The 26994-nt window shown below is 38.3% G+C and overlaps 1 protein-coding gene across 1 annotated transcript in view; it reads left to right on the top strand.

The window, feature by feature from the left end:
* The window catches only part of LOC124604114 (structural maintenance of chromosomes protein 3), a 210055-nt gene that overhangs the window by 181009 nt on the left and 2052 nt on the right, over positions 1 to 26994 (top strand). The window contains exons 24-25 of the mRNA XM_047136451.1: positions 12561 to 12743; positions 19762 to 19902. Coding sequence (XP_046992407.1) covers positions 12561 to 12743; positions 19762 to 19902 — 324 coding nt within the window. The remainder of the gene's footprint in view (positions 1 to 12560; positions 12744 to 19761; positions 19903 to 26994) is intronic.

Raw genomic sequence — 26994 nt, 5'->3', positions numbered from 1 at the left:
GTCATAGAAGGACTGGAAATCCAGCTCAATTATAGCACAGGTCAGGTCTCTGACTGTAAAACACCACTTCAATGTCCTTCGTAAACCAATGGTCAACTATAAAGTCACAAATTCATATGTAGCTGTGAGTGAACCATTTGCAGCTGACAAGTCGTAATTTGCCCACGGTCACAGTTGCCTTATCAGGTACTTTGGAGCTACACATTCGTCCAAGCCAGGATTCACAAGACGTTGCACCCTAGTGGTCCTGTCTGTTACCCGCAAACGTAGCAATAGTTGCCTGCGCGCCAGTCGTGGCAGACTTGCCCACTGGGCATGGGAAGCTGCTGTTCACATTTCCCACCCAAGAACATGGCGATCTGCATCTGCTTGCCCTGTTGCTGAAACAATGGTGGTAAAAACACTAGTTCTGGTTCAGCAAAGGCTACATTGTCTGTGTCATAGTTTCCTAGCCAACAACTGTTGTCGTAGCATGGTAGGTGGTCCCTCTGCTTCCACCTATGTTTGTAGCTGCTTCTCATGTCACTGTTGGCAACATAGCCATATCTTCCATGTGCTTCTGCTGCTGATCGCACAGTAGCTGCTGTTGCTGTTGTATCTTTATTGCTGGTGCTGTAACTGCTCCATGATACATCGACATCACCATTTTGTGGGTACTTAATAAACGGTACACTTTACTTCAAGACAATGACATTTTAGTTCTCAGCTCAACAACAATAACCACAACTATTGTGACTAGTGTAGTCGCGCTTCTTATTGTTATGTAACATGAGTCCGGGAACCGCACACACACACTAATGTTTTGCACTGCGGCAGATCGAGGTGTACCGACTGCTGGAGAGCACGGTCTTCCCAACGTTGGTTGTTCACAACCTTGCCATTGGGTAGGTGTGGAATGACCAGCGAGATGAGGTCACTTGAAACTTAATCAAGAACTCCGACTCAGTATGTTTTGCCCTTAGAAGTACCTCTTACTGTGCTGACCAAAAGATAAAAGACCAGGGTGTTGGCTCATTTTGCTTATTTACAGTTCACATTAATGGAATTATTTTCTATTTTGCATATTTCTGCTCCATGTTGTCTTATGGAATTATTTTCTGGGGTAATACACTTAAAAGTGAAGAAAGCATTTATTCAGAAGAAGCAAGCTCTAAGCATATTGTATCAAGTCCCTTTAAGCATCTGAAAAGCCTTACACTCACTTCCCAATACGTTTACCCTTTAATGACTTTTGATTTTCATAGCAAAAATCAATTTCAACAGAATAGTGAGTTGCATAATCAAAGTACAAGACAAAAATTGTTTTTGTCGAGGGTTACAGTGGAATTGTGTGTTTTGGTGCAAAGGTATTCAGTACGCCCACACCTAAAGTGAGAAATTGAGATTACTTACCAGTTGAAAACAAGATTAAAAATGTACCTTACTAACCACTCATTCTACAAATTATGTGAATATTTAGAGTCAGTGATTTCTGTTGGCTACATGGAAAGTTTATATTATAATATAAAAACAATAATAGTTTATATATGGAAATAATGACATTAATTTTTTGGCGTGTCTTACAAGCTCAATAAGCTGACCCATGCCTTTAAGGCTCAAAATCATGAAAAGTTCAATTTTTACTTTTTTGCGTTTTCTGAATCTGCAGACTATTACCTTTTAATAGATATATAATTTATTCAATGCCGAAGACTACAACTATTTTTAAATTTTTTTTAAAATGTGTTCTACATGGGCGTGACCCACTGTGGCGCTGTTAAACTGCTGTCAAATGGTGTTATTATTAACGTCCGTGTTCATCAGGTACATTTTAGTGATGTGAGATAAAGTATGTGTTGTGGCTAACCTGTGATGGTTCAATATATATCGCTGGTGTGATTGTCGATTGTTTCATGTTTATTTACTCTGTCGTTATCTCGAAAATATTCGTAATTAATTCTGTTTCTTGAGTCTCTGTTTTGTTGAAGTATAATAATGAGTAAAAGTAAAGTTATTAGAAATCCTCTGAAGGCTTTTAAGAAAAGGAGAAATGTTGGAAAGCCAAAGGTATGTGTTATTACTGTAAACAATAAAGACGATAACCAAGTGAGTGAACCTAACCTCTCAAGTAGACCTGCCCATAGCAGTCAAAGTGGGAAAGAAAATACTTCACAGAAGAAGCTTGGTTCAATGAGTGAAAACTATGAATGTTTTATGGGCGAATCGGATGTGAATGAAATATTTGATATGTCAGTTCTCAAAGGAATTTTTTCAAACTGTGTGAGATGTATTCATTGTAGTGAAGTTGGTCTGGAACTCTCCATAATAAAGCACGTAGGACTTGCTAGTGAAATACAACTGAAATGTGATAAGTGTTCATACATGACCACCTTTTGGAACAGTGTTGCAGTAACTGCAACTGAAGAAAATGGTAGCAAAATCTACGAACACAACAACGAGCGATGCTTGCTTTAGACAAGGAACGCCTTCGGGCTGCAGACAGGGCTGTAAAGAGTCTAGAAATACAAGAAAGAGTAAACAGGAGGAGGATCAAGAGGAAGCTGGAGGAGGAGTTTGCAGAGGATGAAGATAATCCATCCTATGGACCTGGAATGCACTAAAAAGTTAATCCAATCTTTGTCGCTCGATTCCCAAAACTTTTATTTTCTCATACTAATTACATGTTTTCTAAGGATCTTCCAAACATATTTGTTTCAAACTTTCAGTAAATGTTGCATAGTACCTTCTGCATAATTTAACACAGCCTTTTTCCAAAAAACTGTATGTTTTTGAATATATAAATAAAAAAATGCAAAAAAATGTGAATTTTCATTACAATTGAAAAAAAATCATCTTTAATAACTGAACTAAAATTTTGTAAAATCCCTGTGTTAAGTTGTAGCTCATATTCCAATAAATAATCTGTAAAAAGTTCAACTTCCTACCTCAAATACTTTGTGAGGAAAGATGTAATTTATAAGCGTTATTTTAACATTGCAAGTATAGGGCGTTCCGGAGCCCCTTAAACGGGTAAAGAATCTTTTCATATTAATTCCACATAAACGAAATAGTCTTTCTCTTGTTGTAGAGTTATGCTTACCAATTAATAATACTATGTCCAATTGCCGTATACACCCACAAAATCTTGACCGTGTTTGTCGTTACTTTTGTAATCGGATCTTCGTAGTAACTCCGAAGTATGCAGGTGAGCTTCTTGGGTTTTTATATATTGCAACACTATTTGGGATGATGATTCAAACAATTTTTCACTGGTGAAATAATACTATATTCTTCCTTCTACGTGCATAAAAACTACAGACTTTTTACTTATTCTCATAACCAAACTAGCTACCGCCGTTTACGCTGTAAAATAATGTGTGTCTACCTTCGTTCATTAACACAGAGCAAGTCCTTCCTCTTAATGAGGAACAGGAAAAATATTTATGTTTTTTAACATTTGAAAATCAGAAATACATGATGGTAGGCACAGGCTCTATGCTGGGCTACCGCTTCACATTTTGTCTGTGCCTTTGAAGAAAACAAAAACATAAAAGCAAGAAATACTAAAGGTACATCATAAGTTGAAATGTTCAGTGCGGAGCTGCATGACAAGTAGTAGGGTACTGTAAAAAAGCCTCTTTGTTTACGGATGTTGTAAACTATTTTCTGATTGGCCAGTCTAATCAAATAAATTGCAAGATTAGATTAGATTCAGTTTTCGTTCCATAGATCGAAAGAATGAGATGATTCTCGTGGATGTGGAACATTTTAATACCCAGATCATTCGTCAAGAGATTGTCAAAATAGGTCAATACAATGCGGTAAACTGGAACAGCTGATATTTGCAGAATTAACATGTCAGAATGAAACACGTATGCACTATTAATAAATTTGTCATACACAACATACCTAATCTTGACTGTTGTGACCAAGTGCTGTCAAAACTGAAATCTAACAGATATTTTTACTGAAGCTGGCTTAACACTCTGTTAAGATATTCATATACAGGGTGTTACAAAAAGGTACGGTCAAACTTTCAGGAAACATTCCTCACACACAAATAAAGAAAAGATGTTATGTGGAAATGTGTCCGGAAACGCTTAATTTCCATGTTAGAGCTCATTTTAGTTTGTTCTTCCACCTTCTCTCAATGGAGCATGTTATTATGATTTCATACGGGATACTCTACCTGTGCTGCTAGAACATGTGCCTTTACAAGTACGACACAACATGTGGTTCATACACGATGGAGCTCCTGCACATTTCAGTCGAAGTGTTCGTACGCTTCTCAACAACAGATTCGGTGACCAATGGATTGGGAGAGGTGGACCAATTCCATGGCCTCCGCGCTCTCCTGACCTCAACCCTCTTGACTTTCATTTATGGGGGCATTTGAAAGCTCTTGTCTATGCAACCCTGGTACCAAATGTAGAGACTCTTCGTGCTCGAATTGTGGACGGCTGTGATACAATACGCCATTCTCCAGGGCTGCATCAGCCCATCAGGGATTCCATGCGACGGAGGATGGATGCATGTATTTTGAAGTCACGCTGGTACGTTCTGTTGCTGTGTGTTTCCATTCCATGAGTAATGTGATTTGAAGAGAAGTAATAAAATGAGCTCTAACATGGAAAGTAAGCGTTTCCGGACACATGTCCACGTAACATATTTTCTTTCTTTGTGTGTGAGGAATGTTTCCTGAAAGTTTGGCCGTACCTTTTTGTAACACCCTGTATATAGTAGGAGGAGTTGCTTATCAAAAAGTCTTTCAAACTCTGTTTAAACTGTGCTTTATCTGGAACCAACTTTTTAATGATTGCTGGCAATTTATTGAAAATGTGTGTTCCTGAATATTGGACCCCTTTTTGGATCAAGGTAAGTGATTTTATGTCTTTATGTAGATTGTTCTTATCCCTAATATTGATACTATGTATTGAGCTATTGGTTGGAAATACAGATGTATTACTTGCAACAAATTTCATTAAGGAATAAATATACTGAGAAGCAGTAGTTAGAATACAAAGTTCCTTGAACAGGTTTCTACATGATGTTCTTGAATTTACACTGCAAATGTTTCTTACCACACGCTTCTGCACTCTAGAAACTTTTGCTCGGTTTGATGAGTTGCCCCAGAGTATGATCCCATATGCCATAATAGAATGAACGTAAGCGAAGTATGCAAGTTTTTTAATATTTATATCTACTAAGTCTGACATCATTCTTACTGCAAATACAGACTTGTTTAGGCACTTACGCAGTTCTGTGGTATGCCCTTCCCAACTAAATTTATTACCGAGTTGTAATCCCAGAAATTTAACACTGTCAACTTCTTCGATCTGCACGTCTTCATATGTTACACTCGCTGCTGGAAGGAAATCTCTTACAGGTTCTGAACTGCATGTAGCGTGTCTTCTCAAAGTTTAACGACAGTGAATTAGCTTTAAACCTTTTATTAATGTCAGTGAAAATTTGATTAGCAGCTATTTCTAAATTTGCACGTGACTTGCTACTTATTGCAATGTTTGTATCGTCTGCAAAAAAAAAAAAAAAAAAAAAAAAAAAAAAAAAAAAAAAAACAACCTTTGCATCTGGCAATGTAGCAGATGAGAGGTCATTAATGTACACAAGGAAAAGCAATGGACAGAAGGTGGAACCTTGAGGAACACCACGTGTAATTAATTCCCAGTCAGATGAAGACTGACTGCTTACTGCAAAGGTATTTCACGACAACACTTTTTGTTTCCTGTTAGATAGATAAGACTCAAACCATTGCATAGCATTGCCAGTGACACCATAATATTCTAATTTACTTAAGAGAATGCTGTGGTTCACATAGTCAAAGGCTTTTGACAGGTCACAGAAAATGCCAGTAGCATTTAATGTATTATCTAATGAATTAGGCTTATTCTCACTGTAAGTGTAAATAGCTTTCTCTGTATCAGAACCCTTAAGAAATCCAAACTGTGACTTGGACAATATATTATTTGCAGTCAGATGCTTAAGGAGATGCTTGAACACAACCTTTTCAAATATTTTTGGGAAAGCCGGCAAAAGTGAAATTGGTTGTGTGATGGTACCTCTTTATCCCCCTTCTTGTAAAGAGGCTTAACTTCAGCTTATTTTAGCCGTTCTGGAAATGTTCTGCTGATAACAGATTGATTACACAAAGTTCTTAAGGTAAAACTCAACTTGCATGAGCACTCTTTGATTAACTTCATTGATATGTTATCGTACCCACTGGAATACTTAGATTTTAAGGATTTTATGATGGATGCTACTTATGTGGGAAACATGAGTGTCATTTCCATTTTACTGAAGTTATTTTGATAGACTGGCCTCAGATACTCCATTGCACTGTTCACCGAACCTGATAACCCTAAGCTGACAGTAACAGAAATGAAGTACTTGTTTAAGAGGTTTGCAACACTGCATGCACTTGTTACCAAAGTCTCATTTATTTTTATAGCCATCTGTTCCTCTTCCTTTTTGGCCCCACCTGTCTCTATCTTCACTATATCACATACAGTTTTTACTTTGTTGCCTGATGTAATTATCTTTTTCTCATAATAAAGCTACTTCGATTTCTGGATTACTTGCTTCAATATGTTGCTGTATTCTTTGTAATGCATTACAATTCCAACATCAGAGCTGTTCCTAGATAGTAAATACAGTCTCCTTTTTGTCCCACATTATGTCTTTATTCCTTGTGTAATCCACGGTTCATTTTTTGACTTCTGTGTGATTTGAGTCACCCTTAGGGGAAAACAATTTTGGAAAATGGAGGTAACTTTATTAATGAGTGCTTTATATTTTCCATTTGAGTCAGAAGTATTATAAACATCTATTGAGTTCATCTCTGTGAGCAATTTCCTGAATTTCTCAAGTTTTTGAATTTTTCAGTTTTTTACTTACTTGTTACCCTCCTGTACTCATATTTAATAGATTTTTTTATCCTGACAAGTTTCAACATTTAACACAAAATGCTGGATGTCATGATCAGATAGCCCATTTACTATTGGTTTTGTGATATGACTTTTTTTCCATAGATTTGTCTACAAAGATATTATCAATAGCAGTCTCAGAGCATTCACGTATCCTAGTAGCAAAGTTCACAGTAGGAACTAAATTGAATTACTGACTGCAATAATTGTTCACTGACAGAGCTTTTCAATAAATCCACATTAAAATCACCAGCAACCAATATTTCCTTATTCTTTACCATGAGAAGGGATACCAGAGCTTCCACATTTTTTATGAAGAGCTTAAAATTTCCCGAAGGTGATTTGTATATACCTACTATTATAAAGGACTTGTAACTACTTCTACTACAGCTTCTGAATGCTGCTCTGAGCAAAATTTATTAATATCAATATTCTTGAAATCAGAACAGTTTCTGACAAATATGGCAACTCTATTCTCCATATTTTTTCTACAGAAGTAAGAAGCTGACTTGAATCCTGTAACATTTAACATAGCTATACCAGTGGTCACATGATGTTCAGAGAGGCAGATTATATCAACTGGTTTGCTCAACTCTAATTCTTCAGCAGAAATAAGCAACTCATGAAGTTTACCCCTTAGTCCTGGGATATTCTGATGCAATAACGATAACTGATTTTGTGCACTGGCTGATTTACAACTGGATGAACCTAATTTTCCTGCCAATTTTTGAGTATCTCTAGTTTCAATCAGAGGCTGCTTGCATGAATTGTGTACATTAAAATGTGCTTTCTGTCTACCTGTTTTATCTATGTGAAGGTCATTTTCAGCATGTCTCTGAACGTCTTTTGTTTCTGCCCTCCCTACCCTAAAAAAACTGCTGATCTGTCATATGTGACCCCTGGTACTTTACCACTTGTGACAGTGTCCCCCTTAAGTTATTTGCTATTGCCCAGACTGTTTTCCCTTCCCTTTCCTGTTGAGGTGAAGGCCATGCCTAGTATAGTCCCACATGCTGCTACAGTCAACAGGAACCACACTGATATGAGACCCCATATCTGATCCAAGCAGCATTTCCACATCTAAATTTACTCTCCTAACAGAAGAGTTTAATTGAGGCCGGTCATGGCACCTCAGAACAGACGCAAGCCCAACACTAGTATGTCTCGTTGCTGAAGCTATCTTTACCATGACTCTCTCAATTGAATAATTAGGGTTCCTATCTATGCTGTTGCCCGCCCCATCCACTATTACCACAGTGTCTTCCTTTGTGAAGTCTTTGCAAAGTGAACCTACATCCTCTATCACCTGACCCAGACTTGCACTAGGTTTAAAAAAACTTGTGACCTGGTAACCTGACCCTAGTTTGTCCTGCAACAGTTGGCCAACACCTCTACCATGTGAACTACCTGACAACGAAACTTTCTTCTCCTTCAAAAATTTTTCTAGCTTCTTACTTTTGAAACACTTTTTGAAAGTTTGTTGTGTCCTGTCTACTCCTACAACTATTTGTGGCTCATCAGTTTCCAACTGTGAAAACAGATCAAACCCGTTTTCAACATTCAAAACCACACTGTCTGAGAACATCGTACTTCTATTTCTTCTATAACCTGTTGTCACTTCCCACCTCTCTTTTTCTCTTCTCCCCCCTAAACCTTTCCAGATCTTGTTTCACTTTATCTAGTTCTGCCTGAAGGGCAGCAATCTTCTCCTCCTGTTCCACTATCTTTCTATCTCTACAGCAAATCCTACACAACCAATGAGCCTTGTTTATTTCCCCAATTCCCACGCCTCTACAGTCACATGGACTCGCATTCGGAAGGACAACGGTTCAATCCCGCGTCCGGCCATCTTGATTTAGGTTTTCCGTGATTTCCCTAAATCGCACCAGGCAAATGCTGGGATGGTTCCTTTCAAAGGGCACGGCCGACTTCCTTCCCCGTCCTTCCCTAATCCAATGAGACCGATGACCTCGCTGTTTGGTCTCTTCCCCCTAAACAACCCAACCCTCTACAGTCACACACACGGAAGGAACTGCAACAACCCTCACACCACACCCCGAAACTAACAATCCTACGGCAAGTCGTACACTTGTCACACATGGTAAACAAATTTTAGCTTTAGTCTAATTTAAAACAAGAATAACTTCATACACTGCTCAGTTAATATATTGCGTTTCTTAGAATGTTTAGGCCTAACACTTGGGTACTAATTCAAAACTTCTGGAGAAACAAAAACGATATAACCTGTATTGTTTATGTGATGAAACAAAAAGTACACTGTGTAAAATTTTCATTTATTTTGGAACTTTTCACTTTGGCTGCTTACTAGAGAATCAAACGGGTAGCATAGTGTATAACAATGCAAACTTCACTTTATTTAAATAATTACGTAACTTACAGTATATCACAACGTAAACAAATCCTGGTCCAAAATTTGTGCCTATGAAATGTTTTCGTTTTTCAGAAAATATGCAAAACAATTTTAACCCTTTAATTGATAGCTTACAGTGGGTATTGATTTACTTAATTATGATGCAATATTGCCTTAATTAATTGTTATTACTCAATTAGACACCTTTATGAGAGCTGCATATGTGCTCAACTCGTCAACCAAAGATGCTACAAAGAAGTAACCAATCTGATATTAATAGCACCTATTCAATATAACTTAAGAAGGAGCAGCTTTGGTTCTAATCTACAAGGTTCATTTGAGCTGACTTAAGCACAAATTGTAGTAAGCAGCATAGTGATTAATATAGTGAATAGATATTGTTAATATAATGTATATATTTAAGTTTCAGTGATTTACTTCTGTTTTATTAAAGCATGCCTTGACTTGTAAAAAGATCTGACGATTCTCCTTTTCAATTGGCTGTACGGAACATGATGACTGAATGCATGAATGTATGTTTTGTTTGCATAGAAAAAAATTTTCTGTTTACTCTTAAGTACTCACTCCAAATGCCACAGCTGTATAACTTCGAACCTCTTACCCCACATACTGCAAGTATGTATTCTCAGTATTGTTCCTATGGTGTTAATTCTAGGAAAAAAGAGACATCCTTTATCTCATTGGAGTTCTTAGTCTTCTAAGATCCCTGCAGTGTGACAATCTATCATGATCTTGGGAGTAAGATTTGATAATAGGATAGTTGCAGTCTTTGTTTTGTAATATTTATTGACTGTTGCTGTGCACTTCGTTGTGTCCTATCTGTATCATAATTAAAGCTCGTGGGCAGAAAGCAAAAAGTAATTTAACAGTAAGTGTCAATAAATGGAAACATTTGAGCTACAAGAACAATATGCTGGCATTTGTGCTGGTGTGCTGGACTACCTTTCCGCTGGTTATTCGTGATTGCTTGGTTCATCATAAATAAGGTACAAAAATGATAGTAATGTGGGCTGGTGACTGTTTAAACCTTTTTGAAAAATTTTGATGACTGAGAGAGATGGTAGAATGGCTGAGACACTGGATTAGTATTCAGAAGAACTGGGATTCAAATGCCAGTGCACCCGTTCTGGTTTAGATTTTCTCTGCTTCCTTTAAACTGTTGAAAGTGTGTACTGAGATTGCCTTTGAAGAAGGACACTGTCTATTTCCTTTCCCACTTTTCCTCTTCTGAGCTTGTAGCCCCTCTCTAATGATATTATTGTCAGTAGTGCATGAAACTCTAATTCTCCTTCCTTTTTGATCATACCCAGTTAGTCCAAAGAAAGAGTTGCCATTGCCCTTTCAAGTGACAAAACTGTTATCACTTCATTCATTGTATTTTCACTTTGTGAAATCACTATGGGTTTTGTCTGTGGGATGTAAGTGTGGAAATAGGTTCCATCTGCACTCATAATGATCGCAAATGTCCTTCAGTTCAAAGTGCAAATTTAGTAAATAAGATATAGAACATTCTTCTTGTAGCATGTTTTCTCTGCAGTCAATAAACTCAGTAATTATTGTGTACTCAGCTTCTTCATCATAATATCGTATACCTGTCATCTCAACAGTATTGTGAATCCTAATGTAATTGGCCTCTTTGTAAATACCATTTTTTTACTTAATAAATTATTCGGAACAAATCTTAATTAGGTATCCAAATTGTGCCCAATTTTAAATGCTTATACATCACCTTGTATTTTAAAAAGTAAAAGTACTTCATCACACCGTGATATCTGTCTTAATTCATGTCTGCAAAATGTGTGCCACTGTTCAGTTAGGGTAATTGCTAATAAACAGCTTGAAAGTTTAAATGTCAATAAAAATCAAACAATGTAAACTCTGGGTGGAATGCAACAACATTATGGAAAGGAAAGTTTGCTACTCACCGTATAGCAGAGTTACTGAATTGCATATACAACAAAAAGACTGTCACAAATAAGCTGTCGGCAAATGAGGCTTTTCTCAAAATTAGATGAGATACGCACGTGCAAACACAAGTGTGTGCGAGTTGCGTTTGTGTGTCCGCATGCACGCACGCGTGTGTTGCGTGGGGGGGGGGTCATGCGGGCATGCATGTGTGCGTGTGTTATCTATTTTCGGTGGCCCAAAGCTTATTTGTGACAGTCTTTTTGTTGTGCCTATCTGCGAGTCAGCATCTCCGCTATATGGTGAGTAGCAACTTTCCTTTTTGTAATATTGTAAGTGTCAGTAAAACTTGTTAATAGCTATCCATTTAAAAAAAATTAACCATTTCATAGAAATTTAGTAAAATTATCAGTCTATCCTCATAAAAGATAAGTAAGTAGAGAACGGGGGAAAATTATGTGGATTAATTATTGACTTGAGCATTAGGACACATGCACACACTTAAGATTACCTTTGAAGGTGAGATTCCATTTTAATAGAACTGAAATTGTTGGCTCTAGTTGTTTAATATGATTCTCAATTGAAGCTTTAAATTAATATTAACAGTGTCATAAGAAAGCAAAGGAAGGTTTACTTACTGCCATTTAGAAATACATGGACAGAGCTGACTAGTCCAAAAAGGTGTAAGTGGAGGGAACGAGATATATTGTTTCACTTAGAGATGGCTTGACAAGCTCCTGAGAACACTAATTAAAATCAGTAGGTTTTCAGAAGGTTAGGTAGGCATAATAATATTCATATGAATGTGTGATGTGTCGTTGCTGTATACTTAGAGGATGACTATAAAAATACTGCCAGAACACTTTCTGTAACTGTTGCCCAGAAATAAAGTGTGTTTTAGCTTAAGTCTGCAAAACTGCAATATGATTGTATAATTTTATGAATCTCTATAAGCTGTTTAATTTTTTACTCCAGCAATCTTTGTTTCCTGCTTCTTCTCATTTTCTTAATCTGTTTTATCTACTGAGCTTATCTTTTGCCTGGACATATCTTTATCTTTACCTCCTCATTTGCAGGTTACAGTGTTTCTTAATTTTGGTCTTAACTATGTATTGTCCTCATAACTCTAAACGGACAACTTTCTGTCAGTTACATATTTACCAGACCTAAATTTTTATGTTTTACTTTACTCACAGTTTCTTTGAACCCACATGAATAATTTCATTTGTTGATAGGCAAAACATTTTCAAATCAGTTTAATTATTCATTCTATTTATATAATTTATTGTCTCTAAGTTCGTTCATAGCTTTCTCATTTTTTTTTTCTTTCTTTGTGTTTTTAGGAAGGGGAATCAGACAAATTTACTGGAGTGGGCATCAGAGTGTCCTTCACAGGTCGTCATGCTGAAATGCGTGAAATGAATCAACTCTCCGGTGGGCAGAAGTCACTAGTCGCCCTTGGCCTTATCTTTGCAATTCAGAAATGTGACCCTGCACCATTCTACTTGTTTGATGAAATTGATCAGGTGAGTCATAACAGTACTTGAAAATATTATTCCTTTGTTAGAGGGCTCAAATAGTTAAATGCAGATGGCAGCTCTAAGTAGACACATATGTAAGACCTTCAGTTGTTATTGGCACTTCATCTGCAAAACCCACTTTCAGTTTCAGAAACAGCTGAACTGCCAAAATGATCTGGTATAAAAGAGTACTGTAATATGAGGGCTATCCTGAAAGTAACAGACATTTTGAAATTTAAAAAATTAACAATATGTGGAAAAAATTCAGTTTTATTATATACGTTTTAGAGATATGTTCTTAAGCTATTTTTCTACGTGATCTCTATTCAAATTGAGGCACTTATCACGCCGTGGCACAAGTTTTTGTTTACTGTCTCTGTAGAAACCTGCCACCTGCAATTGTGACCATTGGTTTATGCCAGCATGCAATTTGGTATCAGTATCAAAGCATAGGGTAGCGAACCATGTCTCCATTCCTGTGAAAAGTTGGTAGTCGCTCGGCATCAAATCTGGGTTGCATGGTGAATGATGAAGCACCTCCCATCCAAAACCCCTTTAGGGTCTCTTGGGTACAATTGGCCATGAGTGAACGTGCGTTGTTGCGAAAAAACAAACTTTTGCAATAAGTTTCCCCAACACTTGTTTTGTATTGAGTGCCTTAATTTCGACAGTGTTTGACAATACCTCTCTGTGTTAACTGTTATGCCACCTTTAAGGAAATCAACAAGATTCACTCCCTTAGAGACATCACCAGTTCGTCAGTCTCAAGGCTATGCCTACCACTGCAGTCATCACCGCGAACATTGGTATGGCCATTTTTAAAATCAGTGCACCATTACGCCACGCGCTTTCAACCATTATTCCTTTCCATGAACATTAAAAAGGTTGCGATAAATTTCAATTGGTTTGCAGGTTTTTGTCAGCAAAAACCTAATTGCAGAACACACCTCACAGTTGACGTAATTTTCTATCGCAGGACACAGTTTAACACGTAATAGAAAGCAAAGTAGCACAGACACAGACCACGTGCTACCACTGCTGGATGTGTACTGAGTGAGAACTAGCAAAGGGAGTGTTCAAAACAAGATCAAATATGCTTTTTCACTGAGTGCCATTGGTCACATTCGGTTTCATATGTTATTACTCAAATGACAGCCTCTGAACTGAGCAGGTGCAAACTGCTCATCAGCTCTGACAAACTGGTTTGAGAACTACGCAATAGTAAAAAATTTTTGTGGGCTTTGGAGAAAGTCTGCAGAAACATAGCTCCTTGAGCAAACATATATAGGACACTGCATGTGTCTTTATAGGAGATGAAAGGCCCGCATAACCTTTAATATCAACAGACAACAGTCATGTTCACTTTGTTTTTTGATTAATGAAACTAATATTCTGGCATTGTGGCTTCACTGCATGCAATAGCAGCATCTGCGAACAGTTATCCATTAGGCCATTATTACGTATTGTAAACGATACTGGTGCAATAACACTCTCTAGAGGTATGCTCGAATCTACTTTTGCATCTAAGGATTTCTATCCTTTAAGAATGACTTGCTATGATGTACAACTCTGACAAGTCGATCTGGCAACACTGAAAACTCACAACACTGCACCTGTGGCTGGTGTTGACAACCTGCCCCCAACATAGTTCAGTTGAGCACCGTGTGTGTCCCGTGTTAGACCTTTTGGTCGAAGTGCTTGTTTAGTGCGTTGTTTCTAAACTGAGAACAGGACAATGAACGAGCAAAGGATCAATTTAAAGTTTTGTTCTAAGCTTGACAAGACACCGAAAGAAATACAAGCAATACTGGTATGCGTTTATGGGGATCAAGCACTGTCCATGAAGTGTGCGTACGAGTGGTTCGCACATTTTTGAGGAGGCCGGTGAAGTGGTTCTGACAATCCCTGTAGCGGACAACCGCCGACTGCCGTCACTGACGAAAACATTGAAAAAGTGAGGACATTAATCTTTAACGACTCTCGATTAACTGTGCACATGATAGCAGATGAACTGCAGGTGAACCATGAATGCATGCGACATACCCTTGCCCAGGAGTTAGGGAAGAGGGAAACATATTGTCATCTTGTGCCACATCACTTGACTGATGAGCAGAAGCAGGCAAATTTAGAGGCTTCACAGGATTTTGTCAAAATGGTGGATGCGAAACCCAATTCCTTGAACCGTATTGTCACTGAGAATGAAACCTGGTGTCTCCGGTACAACCCTGAAATGTAACGGCAAAGCATGGTATGGCATTCTCCAACATTACCTCATTGGAAAAAGGTCAGAGCCAGAAAATCACACTTCAAAACGATGCTCATCACGTTTTTCGATATTCCAGGCATTATCCACAGGTAATTTCTACCCTGAGGGAACGACATTGAACGCTACATGATACGTTGAAATTTTGACCCATTTCATGCAGTGTCTACGCACAGTACGACCCTAGTATGCACAACAAGGTTCCTGGTTTTTTGTTCACTACAACGCTCGCCCGCACACAGCCAATATCGTCAAACAGTTCCTGGCAAAAAAGGGCGTGGTGCAACTTGAACATCCACCATACTCACCGGCTCACAATCCTCAGGACTTCTTCCTATTCCCTCAACTCAAACTCGCTTTGAAAGGAAAGGGATTTAACGATATTCCTGACATCAAACAAAATGTGATGTGGCTTTTGAACACCATCCCAAAGGAAAACTTTGTGCAAAGTTACCAGGACATATATCGCAGAGCTCACCGGTGCATAGTTGTGGGAGATAACCATTTCGAAGGCCAGTAAGGTAACTGTAGTTCATAGTTCATCTACATTAATGTTACAGTACCATTCACCAAACTTTATTTTGTCAGAGATTGTATTTTTGTATTTACTATAAACTCTTCAATATAGTCCGGTTGGGGGTGGGTGACTAGTCTAATACTCCCCACACCCGTATTTTGTTCATTAGGTGACAGTACAGAACTTCTGAAACACCACTTCTGATCAAGGAACACTCGTATCTTTTGCTTTTTGGGTCTTGTGGACACCTTTGTAACACAGTACAGCAGTTCTGTATGGCACGCGTCCAACAAGCCCTTGATAGGTTTGTGGAGGTTATATGGCATCGGATGTCTATGCAGGGGTCTCAGAGTACCCATAAAGTAAAGGCTAGTGGTTTTTGGTTATAGAGTTGGCACCCAATGGCATCCCAGATGTGTTCCACATTCAGATCAGGTAAATGTAGTTGCCAATACATCAGTATGAGTCCACTATTATGCTCGTCAGATAACTGTGATGCTGCCAGTTATGTTACAGCAAAGTGTCATCACTATTGGGGAATACAACAAACGTGAAGGAATGCAGGTGGTCTGCAATAATGTTCAGATAGTCCACAGCTGTCGAGACGCCTTAAATTGCTACGACAGATCCCATGGAAGTCTACGCAAATGTCGCACAGTGCATGTTCAGGCAGCCACATGCAAGGACAATGGCATGTTGGTTCACAACCATCGACCTTGTGTAACAAGAAACATGGTTCATCGATACAGATGATGTATTCCCATTTATCTATGTTCCAGTCTTGATGATACCATGCCCACAGCAATCATAATTGACTATGTCATTCAATCAGTTTGGTAATATGCAAGGATCATTTGCTGCAGAGTCCAGTGTTCAACAGTATACACTGAATGTTGTGCTCCAAAATGATATGCCACAGATCTTTGCCTATTCTGCTTCAGATAGCAAGTAAGTGTCCGACCTCAACCTTCTGTGATGAGCTGTGGATGTCCAATACTTTGCAATCTAGTCACAGTTTCACCATCCTTCAACCATTTTCCATAGATGCTCATGACAGTAGGACATGAATAGTCAACAAGCATAATTGATTCTGATGTGTGTTATATAACGTGGCAAAAAAAAATTTTGTAGGTGAAGTTTGGGATGTGTATTGTTGCTTAACACAAGAAAAATAAAGATTAATAAACCACATCTTATTACAGATATTCTCCACCAATAAAATAATATGTATCGTTTGTAATCCGGGATGCTGCTGTAGGTTCATCTTGATGTTACTGCATCTTCACACGGGATTCATTTAATGGTAGAAATAAGTTTCATTACTTCTTCTTCACAGAGAATTTTATTTCGCACGCTAGTTGTTCGGGGGTGAATGTACAAAGTCTGACTACATGCTGTTGAAACAAAATTCAGTCCAAGACTGATCTATGGTGACGTACAAATCACCTCTATTTTTATGATTTGCACATTTAACAATTAAAGTTTTTACATACATCTTCCCAAATTACATAGAAAATTACACAGAATAACATTGAATAATTTCATAATAAAATAGAAAAGGATCTGTTTCAATTAAGACTATAAATTACATATTTTATCATAGCAGCAATGTATTTCATTAATGTGCATATATTATTTTATTGACTAAAAGGAGAATTGTCCTGTCATTTACAGAGTGATTAGTTTTATTGAATGAAAGGCCTAGATTCATTTAATTAAATTTTCTACGAGTCAAATTTTACATTTTCTGTATCTCTTAATTACAGTTCTATTAACTAACACTAACTAGAACATGACCATGATTGATCGTGACTGAAAAATAATATTGTCATATTTCTATTTGGGAAACAATTAATTTCTGATTTAACAAAACATAAAAATAGTTGTCTGTCAATGACTAGAATTATCAAAACTTTAATCTTTAATTACTCCATAATTATAATAGCAATTTTATTCCTACCATGTGCCTGTAGTTTGTATTGTGTACAAATTGTGATGGTACATTAGTAATGTCAAAACAATAGCTTAAATTAGTGTAAATTACTAACTTGCTGCATAAAAAAATCTTTGATGTACTCGAATGCAGATAACAGGTTGTATACGAACCAGGAAAAACCCGGGAATTTTTTCGTCCAGGAGAAAACCAGGAAAAACCTGGGAATTTTTCAGATTTCTGGGATTTTTCATTGTTTTTGTTTTCAGTTAAATTTTTTAATATTTACTGGTAAGAACCAACACTCTAACAAAGGATATGACTGCAGAATAATATTGCATCAATAAAACATGAACGAGAGAAAAAATGAAAATAAAACTTAAATTGCAAAGGAAATGTGTCATATGCAACAACAAAAAAAACAGTGCTCATACAAGCGTCTGCCAACAGCAAAATGAGTCAAGGCTATAGGACTATGCAATGCTTTGTAACAAGAAATTGCTCTGATGAGCCTGACATCGCAACTGTTTACATTAGATTCATTTCAACAGTTACGGGAGGGATCATGCGCAGTGGAGTAGTACCTCCCCCCAATATTATATGTGAAAGCTCTCCTTTTCTTGTAGCAACTCTATGTACATTAATTTAAACCATTAACTTGTCCTGTTTGTGTGTTCGCGCTACTTAACAGTGATGTTGCTATTGGCTGACTACATTCGTGTCGTAAGCTCTGAATATCCGCTGTCATCGGCTGGCAAGATCACGTGACATGAACTATGACTGGCTTACAAAAGAGCATCGCAATCTCGATTTCAGTACTTCAGAAAGCAATATGCGGTGTTTGGTGGAATTCGAATTTATACTTTCCTAATATGAAAATATGCAGTGTACATGTTGCTGTACATCAAAGATCTTTCGAAAACGTGTCTTTTTTCCCTGAGTTTTGTTTTCTAAAGCACCGGGAAATTCTACACCCATGTATAAAACCATAACCATTCAAAGGATTGAAAAATTAGACAGTTCTGCGACAAAATATATTGTCAGTTAACAGAGAATAGGTATGTTTTCACCCAGGAGAAAATGTATTTTTAACCGGAAAATCCAGAAGAAATCCGGGAAATTTTTTTCCCTTGTCCGCGTGTACACCCTGGATCACCAGAAAAGACAAAGTCAAAGCAGCAGTTTAAATTGGTGTAAACTACTAATATTACAAATTATATACCCTCTTTGGGAGAGTGGGGATGAGACTGGAATAGGATACAGGATCCTAAAAGGGGTTGTGGTATTACAGGTGCTAGATCCCAGGCACTAGGCCATAACAATTCTGCCCTTTATTGGAGTCACTTACATCAGTGGATTTATCCATTTATAGCCCTTATCATTGGTAGAACAATTCCCATTCGTTTCTGCTCTGCTTGTGTGCTTTCCTTATTGAGTCACATGCCTGCAGCACCAGCAGGCGGCATTCAGGCTTGCAGTAGGCAGGAATCGTAATGTTTTGGCGCATCAGTGTAGGCCTGAAGTAGCGTGTAAATAATTGATTGTGAAGACCCATTGACAACACTCCATTGCTCGAATGGCACTGTTTCTGTCCATTTCAGTAAAGAAGATATCTGTTGTCAAATTTTTCTCTATATATTCTTTCAGCTTTCTGTACACCACTTTATGTTGTGTTATACATTAAAGGCATGTCAATAGCTAACTTAACAAGTAACACACTCATTTTGACAACCAGTCATGAAATGTAAAAAGTAGTAAACTCCATTGGACTAGCTGCATGAATGTTATAGCGTAAGCTACTCCTTTCTGATGATTTGTTCCTTATCTGTAAGTGTTTATATTACAATTTACTACCATCTGTATAGCTATGATTCTACAGGTTTGGGACACATGCTGCATCAAGGAGTCAAGACGTCAAAGACCAAGCAGTTTTGTGTGTTAACCATTGCCAAACCACGACGACATTGGTAAAATTGACAGTGCTTTCAACTTCAAACTAATTGTTAAAACATGTTTGAAGTTCTGTGAGAGGAGCCATTTTTGTTAATATAATTGCTGTACATGATATAAGACATTTAAGGCTGAAGCTAATTTGAATCATATGACAATTTTCAAGATATTCGTATAAGAGGGTTCTTAGTTATTTAATGACATATGTTAGTTCATGGACCTCTTGTTAAAATCTTTAAGCATTTGAACTAACAGTATTTAATTTGTAATTTAAATTATATTCCTCTCTTTTGTGCATAGTCCAAAATTCATTTATGTGGTACACATGATACACTATACTGATTATTTGCTTTTATTCCAGGCTCTTGATTCACAACACAGAATGGCTGTTGCTAATATGATACACGAGCTGTCCAAAGATGCACAATTTATTACCACGACATTCAGACCAGAGTTGTTGGTACATGCAAATAAATTTTATGGAGTTAAATTCCGCAACAAGGTAAAAAACAAAGATAAATTTGTTTGTGATTTTATTGTTGTCGGTGTACTTTTTCCTAGCAAGCCATATACATCTTTGTTCTGTATATCCCAGAATGTAAATGAACAATCAAAGGTATTAAATGAGGCAAAGAATGTATTGGTAGACTGCAGCAGCAATGAATCGACATTCAGTTCCAATGGAAATAGTGGTCTGTGTAGTTGTTGTTGTTGTTGTTGTGGTCTTCAGTCCTGAGACTGGTTTCATGCAGCTCTCCATGCTAATCTATCCTGTGCAAGCTCCTTCATCTCCCAGTACCTACTGCAACCTACATCCTTCTGAATCTGCTTAGTGTATTCATCTCTTGGTCTCCCTCTATGATTTTTACCCTCCAATGCTAAATTTGTGATCCCTTGATGCCTCAGCACATGTCCTACCAATCGATCCCTTCTTCTAGTCAAGTTGTGCCACGAACTTCTCTTCTCCCCAATCCTATTCAATACCTCCTCATTAGTTACGTGATCTACCCACCTAATCTTCAACATTCTCTGTAGTACCACATTTCGAAAGCTTCTATCCTCTTCTTGTCTAAACTGTTTATTGTCCATGTTTCACTTCCATACATGGCTACACTACATACAAATACTTTCAGAAACGACTTCCTGACATTTAAATCTATACTCGATGTTAACAAATTTCTCTTCTTCAGAAACGCTTTCCTTGCCATTGCCAGTCTACATTTTATATCCTCTCTACTTCGACCATCATCAGTTATTTTGCTCCCCAAATAGCAAAACTCCTTTACTACTTTAAGTGTCTCATTTCCTAATCTAATTCCCTCAGCATCACCCGACTTCATTCGCCTACATTCCATTATCCTCGTTTCGCTTTTGTTGATGTTCATCTTATATCCTCCTTTCGAGACACTGTCCATTCCGTTCAACTGCTCTTCCAAGTCCTTTGCTGTCTCTGACAGAATTACAATGTCATCGGCGAACCTCAAAGTTTTTATTTCTTCTCCCTGGATTTTAATACCTACTCGAAATTTTTCTTTTGTTTCTTTTACTGCTTGCTCAATATACAGATTGAATAACATCGGGGAGAGGCTACAACCCTGTCTCACTCCCTTCCGAACCACTGCTTCCCTTTTATGGCCCTCGACTCTTTGTAACTGCCATCTGGTTTCTGTACAAATTGTAAATAGCCTTTCGCTCCCTGTATTTTACCCCTGCCACCTTTATAATTTGAAAGAGAGTATTCCAGTCAACATTGTCAAAAGCTTTCTCTAAGTCTACAAATGCTAGAAACGTAGGTTTGGCTTTCTTTAATCTTTCTTCTGAGATAAGTCGTAAGGTCAGTATTGCCTCACGTGTTCCAACATTTCTACGGAATCCAAACTGATCTTTCCCAAGGTCGGCTTCTACCAGTTTTTCCATTCGTCTGTAAAGTATTCGCGTTAGTATTTTGCAGATGTGGCTTATTAAACTGATAGTTCGGTAATTTTCACATCTGTCAACACCTGCTTTCTTTGAGATTGGAGTTGTTATATTCTTCTTTAAGTCTGAGGGTATTTCGCCTGTCTCATACATCTTGCTCACCAGATGGTAGAGTTTTGTCAGGACTGGCTCTCCCAAGCCCATCAGTAGTTCTATTGGAATGTAATCTACTCCCGGGACCTTGTTTCGACTCAGGTCTTTCAGTGCTCTGTCAAGCTCTTCATGCAGTATCATATCTCCCATTTCATCTTCATCTACATCTACATCCTCTTCCATTTCCATAATATTGTCCTCAAGTAAATCGCCCTTGTATAGACTCTCTATATACTCCTTCCACCTTTCTGCTTTCCCCTCTTTGCTTAGTACTGGGTTTCCATCTGAGCTCTTGATATTCATATAAGTGGCTCTCTTTTCTCCAAAGGGCTCTTTAATTTTCCTGTAGGCTGTATCTATCTTACCCATAATGAGATAAACCTCTACATCCTTACATTTGTCCTCTAGCCATGCCTGCTTAGCCATTTTGCACGATCTCATTTTTGAGACGTTTGTATTCCTTTTTGCCAGCTTAATTTACTGCATTTTTATATTTTTTCCTTTCATCAATTAAATTCAATATTTCTTCTGTCATCCAAGGATTTCCACTAGCCCTCGTCTTTTTACCTACTTGATGCTCTGCTGCCTTCACTACTTCGTCCCTCAGAGCTACCCATTCATCTTCTACTATATTTCTTTCCCCCATTCCTGTCAATTGTTCCCTTATGCTGTCCCTGAAACTCTGTACAAACTCTGGTTTAGTCAGTTTATCCAGGTCCCATCTCCTTAAATTCCCACCTTTTTGCAATTTCTTCAGTTTTAATCTACAGTTCATAACCAATAGATTGTGGTCAGAGTCCACATCTGCCCCTGGAAATGTCCTACAATTGAAAACCTGGTTCCTAAATCTCTGTCTTACCATTATATAATCTGTCTGATACCTTTTAGTATCTCCAGGATTCTTCCATGTATACAACCTTCTTTTATGATTCTTGAACCTAGTGTTAGCTATGATTAAGTTGTGCTCTGTGCAAAATTCTACCAGACGGCTTCCTCTTTCATTTCTTAGCCCCAGTCCATATTCACCTGCTATGTTCTTTCTCTCCCTTTTCCTACTGTCGAATTCCAGTCACTATTAAATTTTCGTCTCGCTTCCCTTCCTGAATAATTTCTTTTATCTCATCATACATTTCTTCAATTTCTTCGTCATCTGCAGAGCTAGTTGGCATATAAACTTGTACTAGTGTAGTAGGCATGGGCTTCGTGTCTATCTTGGCCACTATAATACGTTCACTATGCTGTTTGTAGTAGCTTACTCGCATTCCTATTTTCCTATTCATTATTAAACCTACTCCTGCATTACCCCTATTTGATTTTGTATTTATAACCCTGTATTCACCCGACCAGAAGTCTTGTTCCTCCTGCCACCCAACTTCACTAATTCCCACTATATCTAACTTTAACCTATCCATTTCCCTTTTTAAATTTTCTAACCTACTTGCCCGATTAAGGGATCTGACATTCCACACTCCTATCCGTAGAATGCGTTTTCTTTCTCCTGATAACGATGTCCTCTTGAGTAGTCCCCGCCCGGAGATCCGAATGGGGGACTATTTTACCTCCGGAATATTTTACCCAAGAGGACGCCATCATCATTTAACCATACAGTAAACCTGCATGCCCTCAGGAAAAATTACGGCTGTAGTTTCCCATTGCTTTCAGCCGTTCGCAGTACCACAACAGCTAGGCCATTTTGGTTAGTGTTACAAGGCCAGATCAGTCAATCATCCAGACTGTTGCCCCTGCAACTACTGAAAAGGCTGCTGCCCCTCTTCAGGAACCACATGTTTGTCTGGCCTCTCAACAGATACCCCTCCGTTGTGGTTGCACCTACGGTACGGCTATCTGTATCGTTGAGGCACGCAAGCCTCCCCACCAACGGCAAGGTCCATGGTTCGTGGGAGGAGGGTCTGTGTAATATGTACAGTATATATAGAGTGCTGTGAGTGATCATCACGGGTCAAAGGTAAACCTGAAATCACAGGACAGAGATTGAAGCTTTGGCTTTGGAAAAGAAATTTCTACTATCCCCATGTAATATGTTATTTTTCTCAAAGTTAACATTTTCGTAATTGGTCATAAGTGTCACAGCTCACTTCATACCAGCCCTACAACAAGCAACAGTGCCCCGAGGCCTGTTCAGTATTAATGAAGCGTTATCTACCTTTCAGGGCTTTGTGAGGAAATGAAATTTTCTTATGCAATTGCTTTCAGTAAACATAGCACCATGTTGTGAATGCTTATCCATCTTGAAACTATCTGTATCTCCTCATTTGTTGATATAAATGCTACCAGAAAGGCTTCCCCCATATGCACGAGAGCACCTTCCCATTATTTATCCTTCTTTCATAATATAATAGTTCGGTCTGAAAAATACCTGCAGATACCACATATTCCAATCTCATCAGAACATGTGGGTGATATAATAACTGGTCATTTACTTTTGTCTAGTTCTTCATATTGACATGATGGCTTCCAAGACACCCGTAGGAATGAAAGATTACAGGGAGAAGGACTGAATTAGCAGCACAACAGTATATTAAACCCAATCTTCCTTCCTTCTTTCCTCTTTTGGATTAGCAACACACACTAAAATGACGAAGAATATAGCAACTGAAGATTGAATTCTTTATTCATTGCAGGAGTTCTTTTTATCCACCATCACAGCACTGCTGCTTCCGAAATTCTTTTAAACCATACATTAATCAGCAAAAGGTCACTGTATATTCTTTCACATCTGTATATGTAAAAATGATTGTTTCTTTGTTTGCTCAGTACGCTTACTGTAGAACTTTGGTGAGCTGTGTGCACGCCCATGAACGTTTCTGAATTAAGGCATGGCCAGACACCATGCGACACGGCAGAATGGCCACTGGCCTTGAGCCGCATTGTTTAAATGCTCGTTATTGTATCGTGCCAGTCACACAGAGTGCATCTTTGACACAGTGGCAGCTAGCATGCCGCACTGGCTAGTGCTGAGTTGTCACAGAATATGGATTCACTGCAGCAGCTGCATGCAGCTAGTGGGAGGCAACTTTCGTATGGTGCCACACGTGTCGTATTGGCCCCTTATTTAGAAGGCCCACACAACCAACTCGCAAGATGGGTTGCACACCCCCTTTCATGAGCATGGAGAGAAACATCGCCAGCAGACAGAAACAATAACAGACTTTCCAAATAAACACTGAACTACTTCATCAGATAACATGTGACAGTGTTCCACCAATCAGAACTCATATGACTCATGTAGCACTCCACACGCCTAGACTGGCAGTGTTTATCAACCTCTAGGAACAGCTCCGGCCAGTACTTACGCCAGCCGTAGCATATTGTATTTTGTAAGAGCAGATTTTGATTAGTATTTTCTTCCCTTGTCTTGTTTACTTAAATGGTTTGTCACCACAAGAGTTGTGGGTTTTGCTGGTTGTTCTGGCATTTTAAAACTTAGTGTATGCCAAGAAGGCATTTTTCTTTAATTACAATAAAAGGTGTTCAAATTGACTGTTAGTTCTCTCCTGCCAACTGCAACACACTACAACATGCAGGCTGTTAGTGAGGTTTCGGCCACTTCTTCATTGTGACTGTTGACACTGAAAACCTTGGCCATATGCTGCAGTACTTGCAGCATGTACTTGAGGACAATATTATGGAAATGGAAGAGGATGTAGATGAAGATGAAATGGGAGATATGATACTGCATGAAGAGTTTGACAGAGCACTGAAAGACCTGAGTCGAAACAAGGCCCCCGGAGTAGTGGGAGAGCCAGTCCTGACAAAACTCTACCATCTGGTGAGCAAGATGTATGAAACAGGCGAAATACCCTCAGACTTCAAGAAGAATATAATAATTCCAATCCCAAAGAAAGCAGGTGTTGACAGATGTGAAAATTACCGAACTATCAGTTTAATAAGTCACAGCTGCAAAATACTAACACGAATTCTTTACAGACGAATGGAAAAACTAGTAGAAGCCAACCTCAGGGAAGATCAGTTTGGATTCCGTAGAAATGTTGGAACACGTGAGGCAATACTGACCTTACGACTTATCTTAGAAGAAAGATTAAGGAAAGGCAAACCTACATTTCTAGCATTTGTAGACTTAGAGAAAGCTTTTGACAATGTTGACTGGAATACTCTCTTTCAAATTCTAAAGGTGGCAGGGGTAAAATACAGGGAGCGAAAGGCTATTTACAATTTGTACAGAAACCAGATGGCAGTTACAAAGAGTCGAGGGCCATGAAAGGGAAGCAGTGCTTGGGAAGGGAGTAAGACAGGGTTGTAGCCTCTCCCCGATGTTGTTCAATCTGTATATTGAGCAAGCAGTAAAGTAAACAAAAGAAAAATTCAGAGTAGGTATTAAAATTCATGGAGAAGAAATAAAAACTTTGAGGTTCGCCGATGACATTGTAATTCTGTCAGAGACAGCAAAGGACTTGGAAGAGCAGTTGAATGGAATGGACAGTGTCTTGAAAGGAGGATATAAGATGAACATCAACAAAAGCAAAACAAGGATAATGGAATGTAGTCTAAGTCGGGTGATGCTGAGGGAATTAGATTAGGAAATGAGGCATTTAAAAGTAGTAAAGGAGTTTTGCTATTTGGGGAGCAAAATAACTGATGATGGTCGAAGTAGAGAGGATATAAAATGTAGACTGGCAATGGCAAGGAAAGCGTTTCCGAAGAAGAGAAATTTGTTAACATCCAGTATTGATTTAAATGTCAGGAAGTCATTTCTGAAAGTATTCGTATGGAGTGTAGCCATGTGTGGAAGTGAAACATGGACGATAAATAGTTTGGACAAGAAGAGAATAGAAGCTTTCGAAATGTGGTGTTACAGAAGAATGCTGAAGATTAGATGGGTAGATCACATAACTAATGAGGAAGTATTGAATAAGATTGGGGAGAAGAGAAGTTTGTGGCACAACTTGACCAGAAGAAGGGATCGGTTGGTAGGACATGTTCTGAGGCATCAAGGGAAAACCAATTTAGTATTGGAGGGCAGCGTGGAGGGTAAAAATCGTAGAGGGAGACCAAGAGATGAATACACTAAGCAGATTCAGAAGGATGCAGGTTGCAGTAGGTACTGGGAGATGAAAAAGCTTGCACAGGATAGAGTAGCATGGAGAGCTCCATCAAACCAGTCTCAGGACTGAAGACCACAACAACAACAACAACAACATGCTGCAGTATGAGCCACACTATAGGACCATATTCTGTCTGGTCAGGCCGTAAATCCATCCATTTTACGATAGGTGGCATGTGAGTAATTTAAAAAAATATATGTATTTCATATAGTTTTGCAACAGTTTGTACATTTTCAGTGTGAGTGTGCATAAATGACATAATTCTATTTAATCATAAAGAGGCTACTACATTTCAGTTTATGTGTGACGTAACAAGTGGTGTTGATTGTGAGATTCCAATTGCTAATTGATATTATTCTTTTCCAAGTAAATTTATGTACATGCATGTCTGAAAGAACAGAGTTTTATGATCCACAGCTGTACATGGTGACGTTCAAAGT

Source organism: Schistocerca americana, chromosome 1, assembly GCF_021461395.2.
Source record: "Schistocerca americana isolate TAMUIC-IGC-003095 chromosome 1, iqSchAmer2.1, whole genome shotgun sequence".
Classification (NCBI taxonomy): domain Eukaryota; kingdom Metazoa; phylum Arthropoda; class Insecta; order Orthoptera; family Acrididae; genus Schistocerca; species Schistocerca americana.
The sequence above is the reverse complement of the archived record's forward strand: the minus strand, read 5'-3'. Positions and strand labels throughout refer to the sequence as shown.